Genomic DNA, 13,875 nt, shown 5'->3' with positions numbered 1-13,875 from the left:
TCAATATTTTGGTAAAGTCCAAGGTTTGTAACTCATTTGAGGAGAAATTAACAGTATAAACTCAATATGGATTTAGCCTGTCTGGCCTGCTATTAGTCCACCAGCACCCAGACAGGCCTGCCAGTCAGCACATCAGGCCAGTTTTAAGTCAGTGACAGCATTTGGTGATGTGCCTCGATGTTGAATAGGAGAACTGGGGAGGAACAAAAGGTACTGTGGAAGTCCTTATTAGGAAATACTACTGATGGAAAAGGGAAGAACTAGAAACTATGTTAATGCAGCTCAGAGAGCATGAGAAGACCAACTGAGATTACTGCTAGGGGATACAGGAGGTTAAAATGTAAAGAATATGACAGAAATCGATGAAAAGTAAGTCTTCATTAGTTTTGTTTCTAAGGAGATAACTTCCTTACTATCGAGTATACATTTTTGACTACAAATCAAATATTTGCAAACTATAAACAAAATATTTGCAAAAATAATTCAGCAAGTATTTCATAAAAATGTAATAATCTCTCACTTAATTTTCTAATAAATTTACTCTTACTGAAATATTTTAGTTCATTTTCTCAGATTCTGAATGGAAGAGAAAAACTCTGCACAGAGAAAAAATGTAACTGCACAATTACATTTCCCTTGCTATGAGGTCAGAGTCACTTCCATGTTTTTTATGTGAATGCTATATAGTAGAAACAAACTGTATATGTTTTAATGGGCTAAGAAAAAAAAAAGTTAAAGCAGATGACTTGCCAAGTTTAACACTCAATTTTCCTTAAAATTGGTTTTCTACCATAATACTGTCTGTGAATTTCCTGATTCCTCAGTTGATCACAAAACCTAACTTTGAAGAAAGAAAAAAAGTATAAATTTGTTCTTATTTTTGGTAAAATTTCATGGCCCTTTATTTTTTACAAGCCATATTACAAACCTGGGCACTCAGAATTAGCATAGGCCTAAAATGTAAAAGGAGAACAAATCACTCTATAACAGAGCAAAACTAAAGAACCTGAGAGAAGGCTGTGCAACCAGCACCAGATATACTCCCATCAGAGCTGGGATTATTATCTATAAAAGTTGAGGTCACCATCTTTCTTTTCACAAGATAAACCAAAAAAAAAAAAAAACCAAACCCCAACGACAAACATTTAATTAAAAACCAACCAAACAAATGAGAAAACCCAAACAAAAAACCAAAAAACCAATAAAAACAACAAGAAAAACCCAAACCAGAACCACAGAAAACTTTTTGCCAGAGCACGGATTCAAAAACCGGAAGAAATATTTGAAATGTTTGACAAGTTACCAGTGCAATTCTTCTGGAAGTTGGGATTCTCTAGCGGGTGCCCTGGAATGCGGCACTGAAATCTGTGCTGCCAGAACTCGGGAAACCAGGGGTTGCGGGTGTTGGTGTCCAGCCGCAACTTCAGGTAGTAGTCATCAAACGCCAGCACCTCGGGAGACTGCAGCTTGATAGTAATGCCTCCATTTGCTTCGGGCTCGTAGCCTTCAATGACCTCATCTCTGTCTGCCCAGCCATCACTGAAAAGAGGCAAAAAAACCACTTATTACACAAAGACAGAAAGCTGGCTTTGGAAAAGCAACCAGCCAGAGGCAGGCCAGCACCTTTGGAAAGAAGTGATTAATGGGGAATCTAAAGATGTAAAATTCAGGCAGAGAAAGCAGAGTGATAGCGACTTGAAATGAGCAGTCTGACTGATTGTGTGTAGAGTCCTCATTAACTCATCCAGAATAATGAGGTTTTATCCTTGTCCTTCTGGAAAGGTTATTTAGGCAGAGCTTGTGCTGTGATATCCCTGTGACTGAAGAGATTTTGCTTAATTTCTTCTGTCCTGTACGAGTTGGAAACCAAGAAAATTAATGTTGTTGAATAGGAAAACAAGCCAGGATCCTGGATTTTTTTCAAAATAGACCTCAGCCTGCATGGATCATACAGCTAGAAGAGCAATTCAAATCAAACATGTGAGAATTGCAATCTGTTGGAAGAGAACAGAGTGAGACCAGTTGATCCAACTTAAAAGAAAACCACATGCTACTCTCCCACTGCATGGGATTTGTAATAACATGCTTTTTGCCCCTCACATTTTTATTTTTTTTTTATTAAGAAAGAATGGCTTTCTACTTTACTTCCCTGTTTGTTCATATGTGAGATGCTTTTGAAAACTGAAGATAAAGCTCTTTCTTGACAACATTATTTCATGGAAAGTCTATCTTAAGACAGTTGAATAAAGTCCATTGGGCTTAGCAACTGAGCTTTAGTTCTTTGGTTTTTTTCTCTCCTTTAGGAGCCCATTGATTTAGTGTCATTCTCCAGTTCTTATTAGCATCCCCTAAGAAAGGTGTTTTTACTGTCTAATTTAAGTGCAAATATAAGTCAGCCATTGCTTGAGCTTAAAATGCTGGGCATGTAATGACAGAAATAGATTATTCTGGCACCTCAGCTATAGGTTTATTGCACATAGAATCAAATCAGCTGCACTGCTTCTGTGAATAGCAGACAAAGCACTTCCAGCAGCAAAGAGCTCAAAAGGAAAATTCAATTCACCACAGAGAGAAGTCTCCGATTCACCCAAAAGAGTGTTGCATCTTGAATTCCAGACAGACTGAAAGAAGGTCCTCGTTAGAAGCCTTTTACACACAGCCTTGACAGGAGTATTGTGGCCATTACCAGCTGAGGGCATTTATGAGACATTCAGCACAAGTGTGCCTGGGTCTCCACAAAAGAAAATATAGATGATTTGGAGTAACAAGCTCTGTCACCGTCCTGGTCAAACAGCTGTAAAGTGACTATGTACTGGGCATGTGTGATCTTTTGATCTTCAGCCACCAGACTAAACAGCTGCATGGTTTAGTTGGCATTCACATTGACTGCTGCATCTCTGTTCTAAGCACCCAGGAAGAAAATGGCAGTTTTCCATTAAAATACAGGAAAACCCATGTAGTAAATTCTTTCCACATCTGAAATACAACACACTCCTTTATTATGGAAGTTATTTGAGACATGGGGCATCTGGCAGTGCAGAGTAATCAATACATTCCTTTCAACCTAGGCTCAGGATCTTACAAAACACTATTTTAAGATAGCACTCCACGGCACCTTCAAGATAGGATTTCTTCTCTGTTTCTCCCTTTACCAAGGCCTTGCAGTAGAACCCCGAAATTTCTGAGTTTACAAACTGCTAACAAGTATCTTCATAAAGCATGAGATAAATGTGTGTGCCTGTTGTATTTCAGATGAAGTATGAAAGCAAAGAGCTGGGGGAGATGCAGGGTGCAGGTCACAGGAGGAAGACAGATTTTGGAAGTTTCTCTCTCTCTGTCAAGTTGACCCTGGCAGAAGCTGCTGGTAACGTCTTCCCAACAGTCTGGGGGACAGGCTACTCAGTGTCTTGTACCAACACAGCCCAAGGGATACCCACCTGGCTCAGTTTTGGCATGACAGCAGCACTTGAATTGCCACAGGGGCGCACAGAGTTAAAAATCAGCAATTTGTCCATCCCTGCTCCCTGCCCCAGCAGACTACCTGAAATTCTGGAGAGGGAAAGATGCCATGGTTCAACATCTCTGCATCCCCCCACTCTTTACTTGTCCATATGCTGAAGACAAATAATAAAATGTGCCATGCTCCCCTGACTACTTCATGACAGACTGTGGTCTAGACAATCCTGATCTAGATAACCTATACAAAGGTAAACCCATGAAAATTAATTTTGTGGATTTCACCTAACTGAAGATGGAAATCTTTACTAGAGAGAAGAAAAAGACACAATATTTATTTTTTCTTATGTGGGGGAAAAGTAAGAAAGAGATCACTCTTACAGCATGAGTAATTAACTCCTAATTGCATAATTACCTCATTATTTGTCACAATGTTTTTGGCTTTCAAATGGTAGACTCAAACAGAAACATTAGCAAGACACAAAAATTAAGTAAATTAAGACATTTTTTACAAGACCTTGTTGAAATGAGGTAGTTTCACTACTGCTTGGACTCCTATCAGCCAAAAAATAGCTATCTATTTTTCCTCTCCCCTTCCCCAATATGTTTAGCTTGGAAAATGGCCACATAAACTCTGAAGGCAAAACGGAGCAAATCTGCAACACAAGAGAAAGTCTATTTTGAGTTCTCTGAGGGCAATTAATTGAAAAGTTCCCCTAAACTGGAACACAGATTGTCACCTAATGTTTCTTTGTCTCTTTTTGCCCAAATATTTTTTCATTTTCTGCAACTTCCTCAAATTGTTAAATCTGTCTGATAAGTTTTACCTTCAGCAAAATGTGAAGAAAAAGCCCTGGAATCAGAGAAAAAAGGGTTCCTAGGTATTGAAGCTCATATGGGAGCTTTGCTCTACTTTCAATAAAGTCAAGGAATCAAAGAGGAATCCTCTGGTGTCTCAGGGATCTGTGCCATCCTGGCAGCTGCACACTGACTGAGCTGAAATTTGCCCTGAGTGGGATGTGCAGCCCTACCTGCAGCTGTAGGAGAATTATAGAGAGCCAAGATCCTGTTATAACATCTTTCTGGATTCCTTTTTGCTGTTTATATACATACCAAAAAAAAGACTGTCTGAAAGGACTACAACCCTGGTGTCATATGAATAAATGGATAGTGGTCCATAAGATGGTGGGTGAAAAAAAATGACATTTTTATTGCTGGGTTACTGCATGGTCCTGATGGTCAGATGACAGTGTGTCAGTGACAGAATCACAAGACCAATAGCTGAGTCAACATAAAAATGAAATTTCACTTTAAATAGGAAGCACATACTATTCTTTTGTTGTGAGAACAAGTACATTCCACCTACTATCCTCCTTTCATCCTGCTGAAAAGAAAGTAGCACTACACACAGCATTTTTTGCTAGCCTGTCTTTCTGTGCCTTTGCTACAGATTTCAGGAGGTGGCCCAATATCCATTACCCACTTGCCATCCCTGGTAAGTGTCCATGCGTGTGACAAGCTAGCCCTGAAATGTGCTGGTGTCTCATGCAACTGTTGATCTGAAGCTCTGTGAGAGAGTTTAAAGTGTGATGACAGAAACAGTGAGGGAGGGAAAAGCATGTGGGTGTCAAACTAGCAACCACTCTTTTTGCTCTTAGGAGAAAAAGAGCAGCTTTTGTTATGGTTTTGTGGTGTTTATCACAGTCAAAATGGTCACTGATGCTCTGCAAGCTGCTCTTGGTCCAAGTCCCAGTCTGCTGACTGACATTAACGATGCCAAATCCAAATTTCAATGCTCACTCAAACAAAAATCAGGTGGAAAGGGAAAAAGCTCAAAGCTACCCCAGCAGATCAGAAGTCCTAGTTGCCACTATCACAGATGGAATTTGAAGAAACAAAGCTTTTTTTTTTTCAGTTTGCTGTTCTGTTAATTTTTTTTCAGTTTACTGTTCTGTAACAATGGACATGACTGAATTGTGGCTTAAGCATGTTAGTCTCCCTGTATTTTCTGAAATGCAGTCACATATATTTCAGTGCCTGAAACACTGGGAGAAATGGAATGGATTTCCAATTTCCTCTCCTCTTTCAAACATGAATACTGTCAGCTGCTCTTCACAAGGGCTGATGAGACAACCAGCAATCAGCCTTTCTATTTTCATCTCTTCAGAGCTTAACTCTTAAGTGATGCAGCAGCAGCTCTGCTCTGCTTCTCAGCACAGTGCTCAGAGAGTTGTTACTCATCCAGATGCTTTTTCCAAACAGGCAAATCCACAAAAGTAAACACACTATTGTTTATGAGAACTGCTTTCCCTGTGATTATTGTCGCGTTAGTATCCTTTCACAGAAAATGAAACACATTTGTTAGTCATGGATACTGACTGGCAATTTGATCCCTGCACACTTGAATGGTTTGATCTGACTGACCAAAGCTATAGGGGGCAATTGATTTGGAGTGCTCTGACTGGAGAGCTGCAACTCCCTTTGCACTAACTGAGGGTATGTTTTCTTAAGACATTTTCATTCATTACGAGATATTTTCTTTCTCTATGGACAAGTTATAAAAGAGAAGAAATTAAGAGCAAGAAGCCCTTTTAAATGCAAAATGAATTATTTCTGCAATAATCCTTCTGCCTACAGCAGATATTCTTGTCATTATAAAACCAAATAAATCAATCATATTAACATAATTTCTATCTCTTTAGTTTCAAATATTCAACCTTCACAGTGGCTCCCTGCAGATATCCAATTCAAGCAGGGTGGCAGGGAACTAGGTGACCATAGCTGTCATACAACAGGCTCAGAATCTACTTTCTTGCCTTGCCGCCTTTCACGAAACTAAAGTCCATGTCAATACACCTCCCCTGTCATGTTAATATATATCCCTGCAGATCCCAGTGCTGAATGCCTTCTTGCCACACTCTCAAGGCTGCCAGCTGGCCTGCTGTTCTGTCAGACTTCTAATGCATTTAAGTATGAGGACAGCACCACTCAGAGAATTCAACATTCAGTAAAGTGCCACAACATTTTGTTGATATGTTAATATCTGTATTTTTAAAAACAATTATTTTATGCTCGATTATATACATATATTTTTAAAAGGCTGATCTTACATTTTAAATGGAAAGTGTTTTTTGAAAGACTATCTTTCTGTGTAGTAGTCAGATGCTGCTTTTTTACAGGCTCAGACACTGCATATGTAAAGGTATTTTAAAATACTACAAAACATAAAAGGGTGATAAATAGAATTTAAATAATTTTTTATTTGATCCTGGCAAGTACCAGTGGTCTCAATTTCCAGAGCTGGTCAGACATGGAAGCCTGCAAATTTCACTTTCTCATTTTATAGAAGTCTTTTCTGACAGCATTGCACTGGAAAAGCTTGCACACATTCTCCTGTCTGAATGCACGAGTTGTATACCTCCTCTTCTTTACTGGCAGAATGGATGGAAACAGAGCTCAGCATAAAGCCAACCCAAAAAGCAGCAGTGTGGCAAGTGGAATAATTTCATAGGAAGAAAAAAATCAGTGCTGCCACTTGCTGTGATCATAGGTGGCAGAATCAGGCCCAGAGTTACTCATTAACAGCTCTGTAGCTGACTGCTCAGCTGCTTTCTTCTGGGAATAGAGTTTTTTTTAAGAATTCTTTATTTCACCAGCCCGATGTGAAGAAAAATTTATAGGAGGATGGGCCTATTCTGTGGCAATAAGGAGCACTACCACAGATACTCAGTGTCTGTGTAATACATGCCTTAAACAGAAGATGCCATGTAAAGAAAATTGACACTGTCCAATAGTCACAAGTCAGCAACTCACAAAGTGACTTTCCTCCTTACATATATGCATTGGCAGTCAATGCCAGCAGTCAGCAATGTCAGCTAAAGGGTGCTGATCATTACTGCTAATGAGTATTGTTGCAAACATGGGAAACAAAAGGCCATTTTTGCACTTTAGCTAATTCACCAGAATTACGCACTTGCACTGAAGGGTGGGAGACCCTTCTTTAGAGGCCAACCAGGAATTTTTAGAAAGCATAGTTTTACTTTTACCTGTATTATAAGTCCTAACAACATGATGAAATTAATCCCATTAATCCCATGGCTACAGATAAGCCTGTATGTCGCTGCTGGCAAGAGCAGGCTGAGAGGCTGTGCACTGTCAGTCTGTAACCTGAGGCCTGCTGACAACTGACTGACCTCCTCAAAACCAGAAAAATCAAGTTTGCTAAGTTTTCTCAGCTGAAAGGAAGACAAAGAGGTGATAACATGCAATCACTGAATGGTTTGTGTTATAAGGGATCTTAAAATCTATTTCCAGCCCCTTGCCATGGCAGGGACATCTTTCACTAGACTAGGTTACTCAAAGCCACATCCAGCCTAGCCTGGAGCACTTCCACAGATGGGACATCCCCAAGTTCTCTGGGAAACCTGTGTCAGTGTCTAACCACTCTCATAATAAATAACTTCTTTCTAATATCCTATCTAAACCCCCCTCTTTCAGTTTAAAACCATTCCTTTCTGTCCTATCACTACAAGCCCTTGTAAAAATTTTCTCTGCGTTTTCTTGTAGGCCCTCTTTAGGTGCTGAAGGGTTCTATAGGCTCTCAAGTCTTCTCCAGGTTCAATAACTCTCAACCTGTCTACACAGGAGAGGAGCTTCATCTTGGCAGCCTCCTCTGAAGTTGATCCATCAGATCCAAAACCTTCTGGGTCCCCAGAGTTGGACACAGTGCTCCAGGTGAGGTCTCACAAAAGCAGAAAGCTGGAAATTCACCTCCTCTGATATAGGCCTCAATATAGGCCAGTGGTTTGGCTCCTGCATGTATGGATGGAGATGGGTAGGAGTCATCACTTTCCCAAGCTCCCTACCTTTTTCAAGCAGCATCACAAGGTACTTTGGAATTCCTATCCGTTTCCTTGTCCCACAAGCTGTGTGGAGTCAAATGTATCCTGAATTCCAGCCTTTAGATTTCTCCAGTTTCCTCACCTCCATAGGTCAGTCTTGACTAAAATGAGCTGAAAGCATGGGAATATGCACACTGGAAGCATAGACAAGAACTCCTGAAGCTCCTTCTGGGAAAGCTTTAGAAAGCAAAAAGTAAACAGAAGACTGCTGCCTTGACAGTGTCATGCACACACAAAAGAAGGTACAAGAAGAGCATCTGGTGCCAGACTGTGCAGATTTTAGACTGAGAACTCACACAGCACTACCAGGACACTGTGGGCTGTAAACCTCACATCAACCATAGACTGAAGAGCGTGTCAAGGATCAGAGTGACAGAGGAAGAGATGGGTATGATTTACCAGTTAACCCTGCTCCATTTGAGACAGCTCTTTGTACCCATTATGGTTCAACTCCAATATCCTACAGGAGGTGCTATGTCATGAGAGAAATTGAGATAGGAAGTTTAAACAGTTGAAAAGTAATTCCAAGGCCACTTCCTGCAAGTGATTTGTCTCATTTTGTGGTAAAATTTCTGCTCTTGTCAGGTTCTGCTTCATGACATTGCATACAACATTTTTCACTTCCCATTCATGATTACTGAAGGCTCACAGTCACAGTAGCACATTTGTTATATTTCACACAAACAAAAACTGTTGGTAAGGGCTTGAATCTTTTATTTAGTCAATCAGAGATTTTTTTTTTTTTGAATGAATGACACTCTGTAAAGAACCTAAAGTTGGTAAATGACAGTTCACAATGTTTCAAATTATCATTCACTTCCATATGAATGTTCAAAGTTTTTGCACTGTTCATTTAAAAATGTAGATTATAACCTTGTGGACCATGATGGATTGTATTTTGCAAATATGTATTTACAAAGGTTTTAATTATCATATGTGGTGTATATATTTGCATACAATTTGCATAATGTAATTTCACTGCCTATCATGCAGGCAATATCTTGGTGAGTCTTTACTGTGAAGATTCTTGATATGTTTGGCATTTTTAAATGTAGTTGCTGCTTTTATGCAGGAAAGGTTTTACCATTCTTAAGGGTGTACAATGCTGCATATCTTGGAAAATCAGCAACCATTCATGTATTCTCTAAGGTAATGTCTGATTTTTCAAAAGGGATGCACATGCTTTCACCACAGACTGACAAGCAGATTAAATCCTTGCTCTGCATGCTTGAAATTCATAACATGAGGCATCGTGAAAGCACAGTATCTTTTCCAAATGGAAAAGATATGTGTAGAGAAGAATATCTAATTTTAAAAAAACACACACAAATAGGAAACTTTAATCTTAGCATTGTTCCTCATCTAAGGTGCTCCTGGGCTCCAATATCACAGAAATACAGAATCACAGAATAAGCTGAACTGGAAAGAACTCACAAGGGTCATCAAAGTCCAACTCCTGGCCCTTCACAGGACACCCCAAGAGTCACACCATGTGCCTGACAGCATTGTCCAAATCCTTGAATTCTATCAGGCTGGTGCTGTGACCACTTTCCTGGGGAGCCTGCTCCAGTGCCCAACCACCTTCTGGTATGCACCAGATACCCAGTGCCCAACCACCCTTTTCCTGATATCCAACCTAAACCTTCCCTGACACAACTTCAGCCACATTCAGTGAAATTGAAGATTTTTACCATCTTATTAATGCACATAAACGTAAAAACTGAGATGTTTAGCCTTGCATCTCTGTACCAGTTCATGGAGATTTTTTGTATCCCCTTTCTGCTGCTTTGCTTTGATGTATGTGCAAGAAGAATCCACCAAAAAAATTACTATGGATAATAACGATATGGTCATTCCTGCTATAAAGAGCCCAACCGTAATCCCTATTACAGTTTAGGAATTACATTAGGAAGAAATTAAGAAAAAATATTGCTGCTGGTTCTTCCAACCTGTCTCAAAGTTAGAGACCAAAGTCTTTTCTGTGCAAACCATGTAAAGGCATCAAGAGGAATGGAATCATTCCTGCATCTACTCCAGCCAAATACAGCCTTGGGGCTGGATCTGAAGAACTGGAAAGAGAGATAACATATCAAGCAGAAGCCGTCTGGAAATACATGGAAAGATGTCTATAGATATACAGATGTATATAAATACAGGAAAGAGCTCAGGTAAACAGAAGTCCCTCTTTGCTCCATGTCACTCCATCAGACCTTGTTGGATGCTTGGATCTTAATTTTTTGTACTCATGAAAATAATAAACCATAGATGTCTTCCCTAACCACAAGCAGAAAAAGTGGAAGCATAGTTCCTTTCTTCCCTCCTTGCTTTGTTTTTTTGAGGTCCTGCTGAGAAACAGGAAAATAGAGAAATATCTTAGAAACCCATTTCCATACAAACCATACTTTCAAAATAGCATGAATTACAGCCTTTAGATTTCTCAGTGATGGTTGCTTACTTTCGCAGGCCAATCCAAAATTTCCCTTTAGGGTTTATATTTTTAGCTGATTCCCTCAAGCCATCACTTACTGAAACCATCTCATATTACAAGAATTAAGAGAAATACACAGAATTTATAGGCCTTTTCTCAATATAAATCAAATTTCAAATATGAAGACCTAAAGAGTATATCCCATGTCTTGCATTAGCTTGCTATTACTGCTTTGCATATAAACTATATTTCATACCTGCACAGTTTCTGGAATGCCTTGTCCACACTCATGCTTGAAAATGGAACCTTTGCTCAGGAACTGCTTTTTGCTTTGCTAGCCCTTTAATGAAGCTGTGTTTGCCGAGGAACTGGCTGATAGAGGGAAGAGCCCATTATTCATTCCATACCAACGTGTACTAAAATGAGCTTTGAAAATCAGATTGAATAAAATGAAGAACAAAAGTATGACTGAACCCATGATAAAATCACAAAGCTCATGAAGATATTAATCAAAGTTATCATATATTAGAATATCTCCCTAAATGACTGTTTCTACCAAAACTATTTTAAATTTGTCCTCATCTGCCATTCTCTTTTTTAAGTTCTGTGCATAATTGAACATCCAGATTACTATGAATTTTTATGAATAATATAATTTCAACTCAAATATTTATAAGTCATTCATTTGAAATAACATATTGATATGGGAAATACCAAATTCATATTATGCTAATGAGTCTCCTAAGCGCCTAAACAATTCCAGTGAAAGAATCAAGTAATACTTTAAGGCTTGAATAAATAAACATAGAATAAATAAAATTATTAAACTTCAATAACCTACTAGCACAGCATTGTATTTTACCAGTAAAGGAAAGCTCATGAACTGTTTGGAAGCCAAGAAGCCAATGAATAAGTTGAATAATGAATTCACCTGAAAATTAATCAATCTTTTAATGAACAATTGCTGAACGTTAAGCACATGTAATGCCTTGAATTTTTTTATAATCCATTTTGTTCAGAAAATTCTATTCTACTTGACCTGAAGCAAATGTTAGAGAGCATTTAAAACTGTATAAAAATATTACTGATTTACCCTTCTGCAATTACTGATGCCTTAAAGTTGTATGTATCTATTCCTGTAGCTATACACTTATGAAAGAAGAAATCTCAGAACAGTCCTATGGTTGTCTAAACCAAATTTAGTTGAACACCACCTGGCTAACCTCTACACCTTAGCTCCTGCTGCAGCAAGCAGAGCTAGAGTAGGACAGTAGCAGCCTTTTAGGCACTTAGGTCTCAGATATCCAGTCCACATTAAAACCAAAAAGGACCTGAATATAACTGGAAATTATCAGATATCTTTCTCGGAGGAACTTCTGAAATGTGCCATCTTGTTTAAATGTATTTATTAAAGACCAAATCATGAGTTTATCATTCAGATTGTTCAAGTGTTATTCCTTCCAGGTGTCATGCTGGCAGATACTCACTGGCATAAGGAAAAGGTTCATACAGGCTCCTGCTAGCATGCAGAAGGATGTTATAATATTGCATCCCACAGTAACCTCATTTTGTAGCATGTGGGGCATGGAATAGCCATAGCAAGGTGCATATTTAAATGCTGAGTTTGCCTGCAGCAATACCAGCCTACCCTCCTGACTATCTAAGGATCAGAAAAAGCAGCTATTAAAGCCTTTTTCTTTTAAAAAAATTATTAATCTGCAGACTTACTCAAGTGTAAACATAAGTGCAGATTTACTAAAAGTCATAGGTTTCATTTTAAGTTATGTTAATCATAAATTTATATTGAAGATTTTATTAAAAAATATTTTAAACCCACTTATTGGTTATAAACAATAAAAACTGTAAACAGATGTACATTTAGTAAGAGTAGAATGATTTGTCAAAATCTTGCTCACAATAGGTGTATTCTTAAGCATTGAAACATGCTTTAAACTACAGGAGTAAGTAATACTCCTGTATATTTTTAATATGGTCAAGCCAAACTGAAATTAAGTAAATGTAATTGAGGAAACTACTAACATTTCATTAGACTAAATAAAATACAAAAATACATCAAAGTCACAACTGAGAAGGCCTCCATTTTTCAAATTTCCTAATTTACCCAAATCACCAATTTAATGCACAATATAATCAAATTAATTTCAAAATGGACAAAACAAATATTAATCCTTGTTAGTTCTGTACTAGAGATTGAGAAGGCATCTTTTTTCCTTCTAAAGCCCATGTTGTACATGAGTGAATTGGAAGATTTCTTCCAGGCAATATGTTTGGATATCTTTTCTGATATCAAATATTTTCCTGATGGAAACTTGTCTTAAGGACCATATGTCCCAAAAATAGATTAAGGTTTTCCCTCTGATGTAGAAGCTGTGTTTGTACCCTTTGTTTATGCAGTCATAGAATAATTTATGCTGGAAGAGATCCCTGGAGATCTCATAGCTGAGGAAGATATACAGTCCATGCAATCTCCTTTAAGTAATTTGTCTCATTCCTGTCATTTTCTTTGGATCATTAGAGTCATGTAACTTGGGAGACAACAAATCTGCTACTATAAATTAAGTTTTACACTTCTACTTAGGAAGATAAAACTTCTTTTATATTTCATTAATCTATTGACCCCAGAGTAATCAGAGTGTTCCTAGGATCAAATTCTATTAATTAGTGATGATGTAATAACTTACTAATGGAAAACTGAAGCAAGCTTTTTAAAAATAATACCTGATTTTGTCTGGCTTTTGAACAAAGCCACAGTTGTGAAAAATTAACTTGACTTTCCTCCTACGAGATAAAGTGAGAGAGAACTCTATGCTTTTCTTTTCATGAATCTAGACAGAGAAGACGAATGTGCATGGACCAACAGTAAATACATACTTGTCAATTGCTTCATGCAGTATAGGGATATGAAAAGAAAATCTGAAAGCAATGTGCAGAAACTTGTGTTCAATAAAAATGCTGCATTTATGGAGCTGAGGGGGAGCCCCGGGCAGGGCTGTGCCAGCCAGGGCTCAGCCCGGCTGTGCCCAGGCCAGGAGAGCCAGGGATACCCAGGTGCTATGGCCAGGTTCAGCA

General features: G+C 38.4%; 1 protein-coding gene across 8 annotated transcripts in view; it reads right to left on the bottom strand.

The window, feature by feature from the left end:
• Positions 1–13,875, bottom strand: part of GRM1 (glutamate metabotropic receptor 1) — a 182,546-nt gene that overhangs the window by 68,297 nt on the left and 100,374 nt on the right. For all 8 annotated transcript variants that reach the window (XM_030268163.4, XM_030268165.4, XM_030268166.4 and 5 more), the window contains exon 4: positions 1,304–1,539. In XM_030268163.4, the coding sequence (XP_030124023.4) occupies positions 1,304–1,539 (236 nt within the window). The remainder of the gene's footprint in view (positions 1–1,303; positions 1,540–13,875) is intronic.

The sequence above is a fragment of the Taeniopygia guttata genome, chromosome 3 (assembly GCF_048771995.1).
Source record: "Taeniopygia guttata chromosome 3, bTaeGut7.mat, whole genome shotgun sequence".
Lineage (NCBI taxonomy): Eukaryota > Metazoa > Chordata > Aves > Passeriformes > Estrildidae > Taeniopygia > Taeniopygia guttata.
The sequence above is the reverse complement of the archived record's forward strand: the minus strand, read 5'-3'. Positions and strand labels throughout refer to the sequence as shown.